Source organism: Idiotropiscis lumnitzeri, chromosome 2 (genome assembly GCF_059441095.1).
Source record: "Idiotropiscis lumnitzeri isolate Australia: NSW breed Sydney's pygmy pipehorse chromosome 2, RoL_Ilum_1.0, whole genome shotgun sequence".
Taxonomy (NCBI): domain Eukaryota; kingdom Metazoa; phylum Chordata; class Actinopteri; order Syngnathiformes; family Syngnathidae; genus Idiotropiscis; species Idiotropiscis lumnitzeri.
Genome location: NC_142392.1, coordinates 30725634 through 30742277, shown reverse-complemented (window position 1 = coordinate 30742277; position 16644 = coordinate 30725634). Strand labels below are relative to the sequence as shown.

Here is a 16644-nt window from a genome sequence, read left to right as displayed (position 1 = left end):
GTCGTTCTTGCACACATTTTCAAACGCCAATCTCAACAAATCCGCACTTGATCTCTGCTTGGCGATAACTCGTGAGCTTCTCTTTGTTCGACGAGACGAATGAAAGATGGCGTCGTCTTTTCAGAGTCGCACTGAAAGAATTTCCTCCGAGAAAATGGCAGTCTGTTCGGCACGAAAACCGAAGAACAGGACACACCCCGCTGTGATTTGATTGGCTGCTGGCTTTGTGGAGCACTGTCACCAACTCACCGACAGATGTCGCCATTTGCGATGCAAATCATTGTTATCTTCTTCGAAACAGAGAAAAAACGTAAGATTTAAACCGTATGCACATGAACAAACATTTTAGTTCCCAAATATGAACTTCAGCGATGTATTGAATTTGACTTTTGTTGCTGGTTTTGTTTATACATCTGACACCATGTTGTTGGTTGGATAGTATTCCAAATGTATTTCCCTATTATTAACAGTTGACATGATAAAGTGATACTTTATGTCAACATATTTGCCTTTTTACAGGGTTTTTCACCAGGTTGTGATGTGATTGCGAATTTTAAATGAAAATATGTCACTCTTTTATTACTTAACTGTTATTGTGTTTGAAAATGATTTCGGTATTTATTTAAAGTACTGTAATATTTCATTATTCGTTTCAGTATTTATTAAACTACAATAATTCACTATTAATTTCAAGATTCATTGATCTGTTTTAGGAATAATTTAGTATTCAATGTTTAATAGTTACAGTATTTACTTTTTAAATTTTTGTTTCCCCATTTTGTTCAATCTTAATCTTATGGAAAATTATTTTGCAAGCACCAACACAAGGTTTTTAAAGATAACGATAAAGATGTCCTTCAATAGTCCCACAATGGGGAAATTTGCAGTGTTACAGCAGCAAAGATATAGATCACACCGAGGCGGTGGTGCAATGTAGCCGTTAATGTATAACATTTGCAGCAGACATTCAGAAAAAGCAAACCTATGCGAATATACACAGTATATACGTAAACACACAAATCCCCATGTGTATATACACACTTACATCCCACAACATTTACAAGTGTAAGGAAACACTCCGAATGTCTGTCTATGGTACAGAGGGAAAATTAATAAAATGCTGCAATGATAAAAAAAATACTGCTGTCATAACCCGTGTCGGTCATGTCAGTGTTTTTGTTATTATTTTCTTCACCTTCCTGCCAAGTGCTCATTCTGTTTATTTAGTCAGCTGAGTGGGGCGTTCCCTCCAGCACTCGTTCCCCACCAGCCACGCACCTGTTCCCCGTTACCCTCACACATCTGATGCCCATCTGCTCCCCTAATTACTGGACTATTTGAACACCTCACTCCGACAACTCATTGGCGGTGCATTGCTCCGTTACGGACTGTCACCACCGCTCTCTGATCTCGTTCATGCACTTGTCCTCGCCCCCGCTCTCGCCCCCGCTCTCGCCCCCGCTCTCGCCCCCGCTCTCGCCCCCGCTCTCGCCCCCGCTCTCGCCCCCGCTCTCGCCCCCGCTCTCGCCCCCGCTCTCGCCCCCGCTCTCGCCCCCTAGCATTTGTCCCTGTCCTTGCTCCTCACTCTTGTGATCCAGTTTGCCACGTTAAGTTCGTCTTTCTTATTTTGCACCCTGCCCCGTTGTCTGTCATTATTTTGGTCCCCTAATAAATTGCTTAAGTTACACCTTCTCCAGCTTCCTCGCATTCTGGGTCCACCTCCTCCTCGCCGACCGGCGACCCTGACAACTGCAATGATAAGACGACTGCAATAAATGAAGGATTGTATTATGATTGCTGGCATTATTTTAAACACTTACAGGACAGAAGGTCAATTATTTAATTTAGCAGGTTCATATTTACGGAATATGTTAAACATTGATGAAACAAAAAGCATTTATCAGATGAAAGTAGAAGCACGGGTCACAAGAATAACTGGGATTGTAGTCCTGTTTTCTGATTTATTATATTTTTCTCATATGCTAAATTTATAGTACTTAGTTTAAATGTGTGAACTTTATTGAAATTTTGGGTAGTGAGAACAAATTTGCACACATAGCATTTCCATGACTTGCATTCACATTCACAGCACTTCGTGGTCAAATACGACAAAGCACATTCTCCACATTGGCTGTAGAGATGCAAACATACCAAATTGGGCACTGGAGGACTCACGCAGACGCTATAAAAAAACACATTCTGAAAGACGGAACAATTGGAGATCAGAGCACATGCACATACGCATGCATAAACACAGACACACCCTTACACCTGCACATACACGTATACCTGCATATACATGTGCACATACACACGCACACATGCACACCGACAAGATTCCAGAGCAATGCCAGCTGGAGAGACGGAGAGACTGCCAGCCGGAGAAGGCCAGCCTTGGCGTGCCAGTCTTGGGGACCAGACAGGAATCAACTATCCAGACGATGACTAACCTGGGGAGGACCTTCCCTTGGACGTGGACCCGTGCCGTGGGAGGGAGCGAGGACGACCGATTCAACTGATTCAACCTACATTACTCTTGACATAAAAAACTCCTATAAAAACTGAAGCTGGGCTGAAAGATGGTGCACATTTTTTGACTGTGCTCGCCCGAGTGCAGTTTCTCGTGAGATTAAGAAAAAGCCACCCAGATATCTGTCTTTGTACTATTTCCTGAACTCCAGAAATGGAAGAAACTAAATATCGGAACTCTAATCAGTTGTTGAGTCTTTATTTGACCCTTTTCTTCTTGAGTACAAAAACCGAACACGCATTGGCGTAAGTTTGGCTTTTAAAAGTTGATTTACTAAATACTTCTCATTTCCACGGTGACTCAACTCCAACAATACTAAAGCTGTTGCTTTATGTTATTCATATAGAATTTTTGTTTAAAATCCCCCTGGCTCTTCTTTTTGTCTTTTCTATATTATGTACGTATTAATAACTGTGTTTGTTAATGTTAATAAAGTTTTTGGCAAAAAACGTATTAGTAAATATTTATCATGTCCCTGATGGTGTAGTGGTACACTCGCCTGAGTTGTGTGCAGGCAACGTGGGTTCAGTTCCCTCTCAGTGACGGTGTCTATGTCTGCCCTGTGACTGGCTGGCGACCAGTTCAGGGTGGAGTGTGCCTTTCGCCCGAAGTCAGCTGGAATTGGCTCCAGCACTCTCCCGCAACCCTGTTCAGGATAAGCGGTGTGGATCATGACATGACATGGCAAATATTTGTCATCTCATCAATATTTGCACAACAGAGTACTGAGCTTCGAGATCCTCACGATAATAGTTCTTGAAACTATATTTCTTATCAATGTAGGTTAGTTAAGGGATATTTTATTGACAATCTAATCTCAATATACAAAGACAGAAAAAAATTGGCGGTGGGGGGGGCGCGAATCTTTTTCTTCTTGGTAGGGGCGGGCGTGAAATAATTGAGAGGCACTGCGAGTATATGCAGACATTATATTCATACAATCTTGCAGCCCGATTGAACCACAGCATTGTTGCTTCGTTCCGTAGGAGAAACGTAACCTTCCCACTGCTGTTCCAGCAGCGGCTTCTCCGGGCATAGGGAGGAAGTGACGTCGGAGCTGACTCGCTTTTGTGGCGTTATTTTAATTATTTTGTTACATTTTTTTATCAACCGAATTAAAATATTACATAGAATATATATTAAAAGAGAACAGCCAGGTGTAAAAACAAACACAGAGGCAAAGAAATATATTTGAAAAATACGTGCTTAAAGCATGACGTCATTAGCAAGCGCGCAGCTTCCGAAGGACCTCGACCACATCCACCGACCCGTCCACACCGGAACAAAAACACCCACCGCTAAATTCTTCTGATTTAGTGTGGAACTGACTGTAATTTTCTCAAAGGATGTCCAGTGCTACTCTAAAGGACTACGACATAATTCATTAAGTCTTTGTGTCCCGATAACCTCATCTTCGCGCGTTGATGCTTTTCGGCGTAGTTAGCTTAGCTTGTTAGCTAGCTAGCCGCTAACGAAAAGAGGCACATGACTCATCGCCAAGCAGAGATCGAGTGCGGATTTTTTGGAATTATCATTTGAAAATGTGTGAAATAACGACACCCAAGTACAAAGAGGAACTTTGTGGAATAAAAGAAGAGAACGAGCAACATCATCAACTGCTGGACGAAGTTTGCAACCAGCCTCGTGTTGTGCCACTCAAAGCAGGTTTGTAGACGTCTTACTCTCATTTGCTTTGTTTCGAACGACTTTCTTTCATTAGAAATATGCATCACAACATTAAGTTGTTTGGGGAAATCGTTCAAGGTTATTGCCGTTTTATTTTTAAATATTGCCTTTTACTTGCAGGTCTGCTGAGCAATTTTTTGTCAAATGTAATCAGTGCAGAAAATATATGCCAAAGAATAACCAATAGTGAGGGGTGAACTCCATGTTTTTCCCAGGATAAAATTTGAACTCGTTTAACATTTTACATTTTCTGGTTTTTATATCTTGTTCAAGCAATTCCTTACGGAAGGAATTCTGCCCGACTCTAAAAAATGTGCACACTGCGGCGAAAACATCAATGGCGGTTGATCAATTTTAGTGGATAAATTAAATAAATATTACGTTTTTTTTTTTTTAAATGAAGTACGTATTGGTCTTATTTATTTATTTATTAACTTTGTACTGGCTTCGTCGAATGAGAGTCAATGAACCTCGGGTGGCTCTGCACTGTTTTGTGCACGTGTGCATAGTTTCACTTCATCCAAACATTTAAAATACATTTAATGCATCCATCCAGGGTTGCACGGATCTCATCAGTGAACAAGCGCATGCTGCAAGGAATGCATCTGCATCTTTGGCTTACTATGGGCTTAAAAAGGCTGAACTTCACAACCCCCTTTTCTACCTACAAGTCCAGGAACATTTAGTTCCTGGTAATAAAGTTCCTGTGGCCCAGGTGGTTTGCATCTCATAGTTCCTGGTAATTTATCCAAATGACAATGATGATGTATCAGTGGGAGGTCTTGTGTTCCTTTGTTGCTCATTCCTGACACCCTTTGGCAGTTAAGCATCATTGCAGTTCCAAAATAATTGAGTGAACTCTTAAAATATTATGGTGTATCTTAGTCTAATTTGAATATGTATTGGATAACGTTAAAATATACAGTCATTATTCAAATATGTCAACATGAAAGTCAGAGTGAAAGTGTTGTTGCTTAATGCTTATGTGAAGGGATTTTGTCTCTTCAAACATAATTTTGTTTTAAATTTGATTTAGAAACAGAAATTTTATTTAAAAAAAGGAAAAGGGGGAATGTCGGAATGTACTAGCAGGATAAATGTCATTTTGGGTAAAAAAAAAACAAACAAACGTAAATCATGCAATAAATAGCCACTCCGATTCCAGGGCCCCTTTAATTCTTTTACGGATCCAGATTATAATGGAATCAAAAAGTACCCACGATGAAACTATCTCTAAATGCAAAATGAAATACTTGGAAACATATTTCGCTTGAAGGATTTCTATTCTATCAATGACATTATGTTGTGATGGCCCCCAGTGGCCCCATCAATATGTTAGGGTCCCACAACAGGTGTTCCATCAGACGCACACAAGAGCCTGTGTGTGCTAACTTCAGCTCGCTTCCAGAAACGTCTGTGACAATGTCAGGAATGAAATCGGGCATCAGCCGCAACATGCTTCCTTTTTAAATGCTCGTTTATCACTGTTGTGCTGCTAAAAGGAGGTTTACATCGTCGGACGTAATTTTGTGAAATGCCCCCATAGTCCGGTCCAAGTTGGAGTCGCACGCATTGCTCCGTATGCGGCAGGCACAAGTCAAGGTAGCACGGTAGAAACATTATAAGACAAAGTTGCCGCCTGAGCTTTGACTTGACCAAACCAAATTTGTCTTTTTGTGTCCTGCAGACGTCAGTGAATACAATCTCTGTTCTGTGAAAGAGGAGCCAGACTTGACTCACATCAAAAAGGAGGAGGAGGAGATCAACAAGTCACCAGTGAACGGTGTCCCAATCAAGACTGAAGATGAAAACAAGGATGAGAGTGAGGACAACAGAGGGGCGGAGCCTCCAAGCAGCATCTCAAGTAGTCACGTGACAACAGAAGGTGATGAAGACCAATGGGGACCATCACAAGTACATAATGAGGACACATTATCAGATGCTCATCACGATGATGATACTTATGATGATGATGAAAATGATGATGATGGGCAAGCCAAAGGTGAAAGGGCATGTCACACAGACTCATTAACTTCAAAGTTGTCTTTAAAAGGGCACACAAAAACACACACTGGAGAAAAACCCTTTTCCTGCTCAGTTTGTGGCAAGAGTTTCTCTCAAAAGTCGCATTTAACAAACCACACAAGAACACACAGTGGAGAAAAACTTTTTTCTTGCTCAGTTTGCAGTAAATGCTTCTCTCCAAAGTCTTTAGTAAGGCACACAAGAACACACACTGGAGAAAAACCTTTAATCTGCTCAGTTTGTGGCAAAAGCTTCTCTCAAAAGGCACAATTAACAAGGCACACAAGAACACACACTGGAGAAAAACCTTTTTCCTGCTCAGTTTGTGGCAAGAGTTTCTCTCATAAGATAAGTTTAACAAAACACACAACAACACACAGTGGTGAAAAACCTTTTTCCTGCTCATTTTGTGGAAAATGCTTCTCAAGAAAGACATATTTAACAGAACACACAAGAACACACAGTGGTGAAAAACCTTTTTCCTGCTCAGTTTGTGGCCAAAGCTTCCTGTATAAGTCAACTTTAACAAGACACACAAGAACACACAGTGGTGAAAAACCTTTTTCCTGCTCAGTTTGTGGCAAGAGTTTCTCTCAAAAGCAAGATTTAACTAAACATAGAAGAATACACACTGGAGAAAAACCCTTTTCCTGCTCAGTTTGTGGCAAAAGCTTCTCTGTAAAGTCAAATTTAGGAATCCACACAAGAACGCACAGTGGAGACAAGCCATTCAGTTGCAGCGTTTGTGCTAAAAAATTCTCCACTAAACGGAGTGCTAAGAGACACGATTGTGCTGGTGAGAATAGCAGCGATCCTTGAAGCTTAAAAAAAGAAAACAAAAAACTGAAGGAACTGACTCTTTGTGGTAAGATGTAAATGTGATTTTGAATGAAATATGATAAATTTAGTTTTGCATAGCTCTTTTATTGACACTAAGCCAATGTGATCATTGCCAGAAGAACCATTGTGTCTGAGTGATGATTTTTTTTTTGTGTGTTTACTTCAAACATGTAAATAAAATTAATTGCTTTTGCCTGGAATAACATTTGTTAACGTTATGCTTTTCAGTTGTCTTTTTAATCGTACTTAATGGAAAAGGTGTGAGAAGAAACTGCTTATGAAATCGGTACCTTCCACAGTCATCAATAAAATCACTTGTTCCACTTGCTCAACTGGCCTTCATTACGCAGTGTGAAAAGGTGAAAAACTAAACTAGAAGTTGAACTATAAAAAGAACCAGAAAGAGAAACGCAAATCGGCTCAGTTTCTCTCAAAGGTTTTGGTATGTCAGGAGTTGGCAACTTGATGGCGACTGGAGTCAGCGCTGGTTTTCTCGGTGTGTTTGGCTGGGTCGTATATGTATGGTCCATTGAACAAAACTCAAAGTCTTCAAATATCCCCTCACATACATTTAATATTTCACTTTCTGAATAAAAGAGATAGAAAATAGGCCTGAGCATTGTTTATGGTGGTGGCAATTCTCTCGCCAGGTCAGTGACCTTCCAGGGTATGAGAGTAATTTAAGGTGGTCACTAGTAGACTGGTCGTATCAACGGGGAGACGCATCTGCTCTCCCTCTGGGGGATTTTTGGAGGGAAATCCCAAAGACTAGCGTGATGGGAATGCATATGCGTCAAGTCAAGTCAATTTTATTTGTATAGCCCTTAATCAGAGACAGTCTCAAAGGGCTTTACATAACCACAATCGACATCCACTGATCTTAACCCCCAGGAGGGCAAGGAAAAACTCAAAATCCCATTAGGGGAAAGGTGAGAAACCTTGAGAAGGGACCACAGATGGGGGAATCCCCCTTCCAGGATGACCAGGCTGCAATGGATGCCAACTGGGCAACATTTGACACATACAATGATGCTCTGCAATAATAGATGAGATAATATAAGAGTCAATTGAATGAAGTGCTGCAGGAAGATGACTTCAGTGGAGTGCGTCCTCATCCAGGGCCATAATCTCCATGGCAGCATATCCGTGGATGAGCCTTCGATCTTGTACCGGTCAGTTGGTGTAAATTCAGAACAGCCGCTTCCAAGTGAATCACCATCACCTAATTCCCAAGTCGGGGAATTGGGAACAGAAAAAAAACAAAGAACAGAAGCAGTAAACAGGCCAACAAGTAGTTCAACAAAGTTCTGAAATATAAGGAAATCAGAAGAGGCGCTGCATGAAGACGACTTCGGCAGAGCAGGTCCCTCCCCGGTTGGTCAGTGCCGTAATCTTCATTGCAGGTCACCATCACCTAATTCCCAAGCAGGGGAAGAGGGGGCAGAAAAGAGAAGAAGCGGCAGTAAACAGGCCAACAAATAATTAAGTTAGATGCTAAAGAATATAAATAAATTGATCAAATGACGCGCTGCAGGAAAACGACATCACTGGAACAGGTGCATGCCCAGTTGGTCAATGCCTTAAACTTCCTAGTGGGTCACCGTCACCCACCTAATCTCCCAGCCGGGGGAAAAGGGGGCAGAAAAGAAAACAAAAGAGAAAAAAAAAAAACGGCAGTAAACAGGCCAACAGATATTTCAGCTAAATGCACAAGAGTATAAATGCGTCTTTAATAGTGTTTTGAACATTTCTACTGAAGTGGCACCTCTAATATCTGAGGGAAGTGCATTCCAAAGCATTGGTGCCCGAATAGAGAACGCTCGAGAACCTGCAGACTTCTTTTTGGCTCGCGGGATCGCTAAAAGACCAACATCTTGTGAGCGAAGGTTTCGGGACGGAATATATGGTACCGTGAGGTCAACGAGATAGGAAGGTGCTAAGCCGTGCAAAATTTTAAAAGTAAGTAGCAGAACTTTAAAATCACATCTCAAGTGGACCGGAAGCCAATGCAAAATGGCTCATATCGGGGTAATATGATCAAACTTTCTCGTCCTAGTCAAGAGTCTAGCTGTTGCATTTTGAACTACAGTGGAACCTCGGTTCTCGACCATAATCCGTTCCAGAACCCTGTTCGAAAAGCGATTTGTTCGAAAACCGAATTAAATGCAATAGTTGTACGCACTACTTTTCTTTTTTGCTAGTAGCAGCTTTGTTGCTTGCTCTGACCTTCTTTGGAGGCATGATTAGGGGCTAAAACACTTTGCAGCACGTAGCACGTCCGCACGCGACAACAATTGGTCAATTGGCCGCTCAGCATCCCACCCTCGCGTGCGCACTCACGCGTCATACCGGCGTTCGAACTCCGATGTTTGTTCGAACTGCGAAGCAAGAATTTCTCTTTTTTTTTGTTCGAACGCCGATTTGTTCGACCTCAGAGTCGTTCGAGAACCAAGGTTCCACTGTAGTTATTTACCAGCTTTCGAGTGGTATTATTTTGAGAGAGCGGCTCGTCGTCGATAAAACTGACCGAGGAGGAATGCTTAAACCCATCATGTATTGACACCTCAGTAGAAATTATATCAGTATGAGATTTAACAGCGTATGGTGTGTAGCGCTCAAATCTAGAAGAAAAGCTATGTGTGTTGTCTAAGTCTAGCATAGCGCTAGTTAGCTCTAGCCTTACAGACTCCATACCCTTCCTTACAGGCTCACTATTCGCCTGCAACCCGACCTGCTCTAATATGAATAGTCATGGAAGGCTCAAACAATAATCTATGTTTCTAGAAAGAGTGATGGCGCCTTCCCAGTTAGGGTGAAGGCCGTCCATCCTCAGCAGGTCGGGTCGGCCCCAGAAAGAAGGCCATTTATCTATAAACTGCAGTCCCTGCTCACTACAAAAACTAGCCAGCCACCGATTTAGCGAGAATAATCTGCTAAACCTCTCATCATTGCCTCTCGCAGGCAAGGGGCCAGAGACAATTACTCGATGACGACTCATCTTTCTGACGAGATCACAAGTCCTTGATATGTTTTTCTTTGTGATCTCTGATTATTTCATCCCAGTGTCATTGGAGCCGATGTGTATCACTATATCTGAATAGCTAGCGTTGCTTGCACTGCGCTGGTGTCTCGGTGTCATGCGCGCCAGCTCCATAAGATTAGCTTCTATGTCGGGTGCTCTGGCCCCAGGAATACACATTACTGAGGCTGGATTTTCAAGCTTAATGTTGCGGGTAATGGAGTCACCTATCACTAAAGTGCGGGAGCCAGGAGACCAAGGTGGAATGGAACTGCTATGCGTCTTAACAGGCTCACCGCGATTAGCAAGCCATTTACGGCCAATGCTAACCAGACTAGCAGGTTGGCTACAACCCGTGCTAACAGTCGTGTGAGCCACATTTCCGCTTATCACATTATTCTGCTCTAGCTGGCGGACACGTCCCTCTATCAGGGAGAGTCTTTCCATGAGAATGGTGCAAGTGTTGCATGTGGTGGTGCACGAAACCATAGTTGCGTTTACTCACCCGGTTGTATGAAAGCGGAGGAACAGATGTCGCGCCGAAAGTGATGTCACGGGGAGTCAAGTTTAAAAGGGCACACAGGAACACACAGTGGAGAAAATTCCTGAGCCTTTGTGTTAGTAGACTCATTTAAAAGTCTAATATCGAAAACAGTGTCAGTGTGAAAAGGTCGGTTTCTGATTGCCAAACTTACATTTATGAATAAAAAAGTTATTATTAGCAAATAAATTATGAAAAAAGCATCTACAGCACCACACTTCTTAAAGAAACAGAAAACAACATTTTCCCACTTTAAAGAAAAGTTTTTATAAAGAAATAAACTGACAAATTTATTGAAGTCCTTCCAAAATGTCCTTGAGTATGAGCCGATCCAAAACAGGTGTTGAACTGTCTTAGCGTGGGTTCCACAAAAAGAGCAACTCTTCCGGTTTCTCTCTCTTCGGTACAAAACACAGTTTTACGCTTACAATGCAAACTGTGCCACAATTGTTAACCAAACAGGAGTCGGACGCGAGGGCTGATTCTGATTGGCTGTTTACTGGCAAATCGCATTTTATAACAGTATGACGTCCGGGTAGACTCAAAAACACAGGCCGTGTCCAAATTAACAGTCCGCGACCTCAGAAGGCCAGTTTGCAGGCTGGGTCCTCTGAAGCCTAACAAGGCTCCTCCTCATGTAGCCTGAACAGACCGCATAACTCGTGGTGAATTTGGACAGGCTCAATAGCTACAAATTAATAGGCTCCGTCCTTCGATGTCCAATATGGCGACCAGAATACGTCACTTCCGGTGCGACGAGACTGCTTACGCAGGTGTCCAAATTCACGCAGCCTCCGAGAACTAGCCTTCAAATCTGGCCTTGTTTCCATGGAGTTTCCATGGCGACGGGCCCTGAGGGAAGGCTACTAAAATGTAACCTTCGCAGCCTTAAATGCCTCGCTCTTCTTATGCCGTTCTACACTCCTCTTCGACAAAAAAAAACAAACTAAGCTACGTACGTGTTCCACCTCATCGGAGTGCACTTTCAGATATAAGTATAAGTTATTTGTATGTAATATTAAAACATCACTCATAAGAAATATTGGGCAGCAATGGTTGGATATTTAGCTCCAGATTAAGATCAGTTTATCAGTTATCGGCCAAATATAACTAAGGTCGTTCTAGTAACTCTTGTATAGAAGGTACGGCTGAAACATTTGAATTGTCGCAAAATAGCATTTTTTTATTTTATCTTTCTCTTTCGGGAGCAAGGAGATGACCGCGCGGCTGATCAAGCTCCAGGGGGAATCGTATATACGACAGCCTCTTTACGGGAGGCCAAGTTCTACGCAGCCAGTGCATGGTGTAAAAAAAATAATATCACAGGAAAAACATTTAACGGGTTATTGTCTTATCTATTTCCATCCATTTACTCAAGATGCGCTAATTCAATGGTAGCTAATCTTTCTTGGGTTGTGTACCCTCGGGTACCCCCCTGACTCTTATGTGTTGATTATTCACTAAATGTATGTAACAGAACTGTTCATGAATTATTATTTTCTCTACCTGAACGTGATTTGTTAGGAATTGGATATGAAATAGGATATTAGAATATTTAAGTCACATATATTTCAATAGTAGGGAGCAAAACAAAGAAATAAAACTGCCTTTGTTGAATCGAACTCATGAAATAAGACTCTACAAACTGGATTTAGAAATGCGGAGACAAGAATTGGAGAGACAGAGGTTGGCAGAGGAGAGAAGGGCAACTGAGAGGAGGGAGACGAAGGTTTTTCAGTTTAATGGAAAAAATGATTGATCAAAATAAAAATCAATGCTTGGTGTTCAAGACTAGAATTTATATAACATTCACTTAAAAGTAAACAAAAACCGGGGTACTTTCAAAACAGATGAACTAGTTTGTATCGCTCAACAATTTATTTCACGTGTTTACATGCATTTGTCCCAGTCACAGCTTTAGATCAGCTTCTTCAAACAAAAGTGAAAAAGCCCAGGTTTGTAAAAGACCAAAACTTTTACAATAATATGAAGATGCCACCATGTGTCTGTTTTGCTTGCAAACTGTTGGGAACAAACAAAATGGATAAATTAAGTACATCATAACTCACAGTAAATTCACAGAAATAACTATTCACAGTAAATAAATAAAAAACATTCCCCAGTTCATAACAGTTGCAGGATAAACCTGAGTGTGCCTGTGCTATTTTTTAATTCTCGCCTGAGCAGGGACTCATTTGGAGCATGGATGGAACCGTTCTTCCAGGACCCATGACATGGATGGGGCACAATGAGGAGTCCTGATCTTCCTCTCCTGACTCGAAGTGGGGCATCATACCGGTTGCAGTGTCCACTACATCATCCATTACGTGGGGGTTTGCAGGGGTGGCTGGGGCAATTGATGGCTGCCATGTCACGACAAAAGATGGGATAGATTTATTAACCATTTATTAAATTGTATATGAATCTATTTTTCCATCTACTGATATTTTGCCATGTTTGTGCGCCTTGGAATGATGAATGTTGAATCGCCGGGCCCACACACCCTGCACCGGCCGCTTGTAAGGAGTGATGATGGGGAGTGGTCGTTGGAGGCACGGGTACCCTCCATCTGCCAAGATAAAGTGGACTGGAGTCGTGGACTGATCCAGGCCAACCCATGTAGATGTCCAGAAAGCGACTCTGATGGTCACATACAGCTTGCATAATTATGCTGCTGAAAAGCTCGCGGTTCTTATAAGTCATGACCATCAAGGTCACTTGGAGGCTTGATTCGGACATGACAGCCATCTAAGTTGTCGGGGGCTTTTGCCCCTGGTAGGGTCATCCATGGCAAACAGGTCCTTGGTGAGGGTCCAGACAAAGCACGGCTCACCAAACCCACTGCCCGGCCGAGCCCCGGCCTGGCACCCATGGGGCTCGGCACAGCCCGAAAAGGCGATGTGGGTCCCCCTACCCATGGGCTCATCACTTGTGGGAGGGGTCAAAGGGGTGGGGTGCAATGTGAGTCGGGTGGCGGCAAGAGGCAGGGACCTTGGCGCTCTGATCTGGAATGTCACCTCTCTGGCGGGGAAGGAGCCTGAGCTGGTGTGCGAGGAAGAGAAATTCCGATTAGATATAGTTGGGCTCACCTCCACACACAGCTTAGGCTCTGGTACCAGTCCTCTTGATAGGGGTTGGACACTCTTCCACTCTGGAGTTGCCCAAGGTGAGAGACGCCGAGCAGGTGTGGGCATACTTATTGCCCCCCGGCTTGGCGCCTGTACACTGGGGTTCACCCCGGTGGATGAGAGGGTAGCCTCCCTCCACCTCAAGGTGGCGGGACGGGTGCTGACTGTTTGCGCTTGGGCACCAAACAGCAGTTCAGAGTACCCACCCTTTTTGGAGTCTTTGGAGGGTGTGCTGGAGAGCGTTCCCCCTGGAGACTCCCTCGTTCTGCTGGGGGACTTCAATGCTCACGTGGGTAATGACAGTGAGACCTGGAAGGGCGTGATTGGGAGGAATGGCGGGGGACATTGAGTCTGAGTGGACCATGTTTCGTGCCTCCATTGTTGAGGCAGCCGATTGAAGCTGTGGACGTAAGGTGGTCAGTGCCTGTCGTGGCGGCAACCCCCGAACTCGCTGGTGGACACCGGCGGTAAGGGATGCTGTCAGGCTGAAGAAAGAGTCCTATCGGGCCTTTCTGGCCTGTGGGACTCCGGAGGCAGCTGACAGGTACCGACTGGCCAAGCGGAATACGGCTTCGGTGGTTGCCGAAGCAAAAACTCTGGCGTGGGAGGAGTTCGGTGAGGACATGGAAAACGACTTCCAGACGGCTTCGAAGAAATTCTGGTCCACCATCCGTTGTCTCAGGAGAGGGAAGCAGTGCATCATCAACACTTTTTATAGTGGAGATGGGGTGCTGCTGACCTCGACTCGGGACGTTGTGAGTCGGTGGGGAGAATAGTTCGAAGACCTCCTCAACTCTACCGACACGCCTTCCTTTGAGGAAGCAGAGCCTGAAGACGCTGTGGTGGACTCACCTATCTCGGGGGCTGAAGTAACTGAGGTAGTTAACAAGCTCCACGGTGGCAAGGTCCCGGGGGTGGATGAGATCCGCCCGGAGGTCCTTCGGGCTCTGGATGTTGTGGGGCTGTCATGGTTGATATGCCTCTACAACATTGTGTGGACATCGGGGACACTGACTCTGGATTGGCAGACCGGGGTGGTGGTCCCCTTTTTTAAGAAGGGGGACCGGAGGGTGTGTTCCAATTATAGAGGAATCACACTCCTCAGCCTCCCTGGTAAGGTCTACTCAGGGGTACTGGAGAGGAGGGTCCGTCGGGAGGTTGAATCTCAGATCCAAGAGGACCAGTGCGGTTTTCGTCCTGGCCGTGAAACAGTGGACCAGCTCTACACTCTCTACAGCAGGGGTGTCAAACTCCAGTCCTCGAGGGCCGTTGTCCTGCATGTTTTCCATCTCTCCCAGCTGCAACCCACCTGATTCAAATGAGCAGGATACTTATCAGGCTTCTTCAGAGCTTGCTGATGAGCTGATCATTTGAATCAGGTGGGTTGCAGCCGGGAGAGATTGAAAGCATGCAGGAAAGCGGCCCTCCAGGACTGGATCTTGACACCCCTGCTCTACAGGGTCCTTGAGGGTTCATGGGAGTTTGCCCAACCAGTCTACATGTGTTTCGTGGACTTGGAGAAGGCATTCAACCGTGTCCCACGATGAGTTCTGTGGAGCTTGCTTCGGGAGTACGGGGTACCGAGCCCCTTGATACGGGCAGTTGGGTCCCTGTACCACCGATGTCAAAGTTTGGTCCGCATTGCCGGCAGTAAGTCGGATTTGTTTCGATGAGGGGATCCGGTTTGGTGAACTCAGTATTTCATCTCTGCTTTTTGCAGATGATGTGGTACTGTTGGCTTCGTCAAGCAGTGATCGCCAACTCTCATTGGAGCCGTTCGCAGCTGAGTGTGAAGCGGTTGGGATGAAGATCAGCGCCTCCAAATCTGAGACCATGGTTCTCAGTCGGAAAAGGGTGGAATGCCCTCCCCAGGTTGGGGAGGAGATCCTGCCCCAAGTGGAGGAGTTTAAGTATCTTGGGGTCTTGTTTACGAGTGAGGGGAGGATGGAGCGAGAGATCGACAGGCGGATGGGTGCAGCCGCCGCTGTGATGCGGACGCTGTATCGGTCTGTCATGGTGAAGAGGGAGCTGAGCCAAAAGGCGAAGCTCTTGATTTACCGGTCGATCTTCGTTCCTACCCTCACCTATGGTCACGAGCTGTGGGTCGCGACCGAAAGAACAAGATCTCGGATACAAGCGGCCGAAATTAGTTTCCTCCGCAGGGTGTCTGGGCTCTCCCTTAGAGATAGGGTGAGAAGCTCGGCCATCTGGGAGGGACTCATGGTCGAGCCGCTGCTCCTCCACGTAGAGAGGAGCCAGATGAGGTGGCTCGGCATCTGTTTAGGATGCTTCCTGGACGACTCACTGGTGAGGTGTTCCAGGCATGTCCCACTAGCAGGAGGCCCAGGGGACGACCCAGGACACGCTGGAGAGACTACGTCTCCCGGCTGGCCTGGGAGCGCCTGGGCATCCCTCCGGCAGAGCTGGAAGATGAGGTTGGGGAGTGGGAAGTCTGGGCTGTCCTGCTGAAGCTGCTGCCCCCGCGACCCGATCCCGGATAAGCGGCGGATAATGGATGGATGGATCGATGGATGTTCGTTCTATTATGAAGCAAACACATGTACTACTGAAGTTATCTTTTTGGGTCATACTGGCTATATTTTTAGTTCATCTTTAACAGTCACGTTATATACTTATTTACCTGTCAATGTTGGTTACAGTATGAAAATGCTGGTAGACGTATTTGTAACTTACTTCATTCGTTCGATAAAGGACAACTCTCCAATGGCAAAGCGTGATTCTCCTCTCAAGAACAAAATGTAAGTAAACTAAAAAATGAAATAAAATGAAGAAAAGTTTGGGTTCCATTGTTCAAGATGAAATCTTAATACAAATATTCTTTTTCGCCGATTTCTTCAATCTGGAGCTCGTCGCA

At 44.5% G+C, this 16644-nt stretch overlaps 1 protein-coding gene across 1 annotated transcript; it reads left to right on the top strand.

Annotated features, from left to right (window-relative positions):
• The first annotated feature begins 4071 nt into the window (after window positions 1-4071).
• LOC148342286 (uncharacterized) lies at window positions 4072-7408 on the top strand. The gene is made up of 2 exons (XM_088285764.1): window positions 4072-4195; window positions 5904-7408. The coding sequence occupies exons 1-2, from the start codon at window positions 4072-4074 to the stop codon at window positions 7058-7060; spliced, it is 1281 nt and encodes a 426-aa protein (XP_088141890.1). The 3' UTR covers window positions 7061-7408.
• The last annotated feature ends 9236 nt before the right edge of the window (window positions 7409-16644 follow it).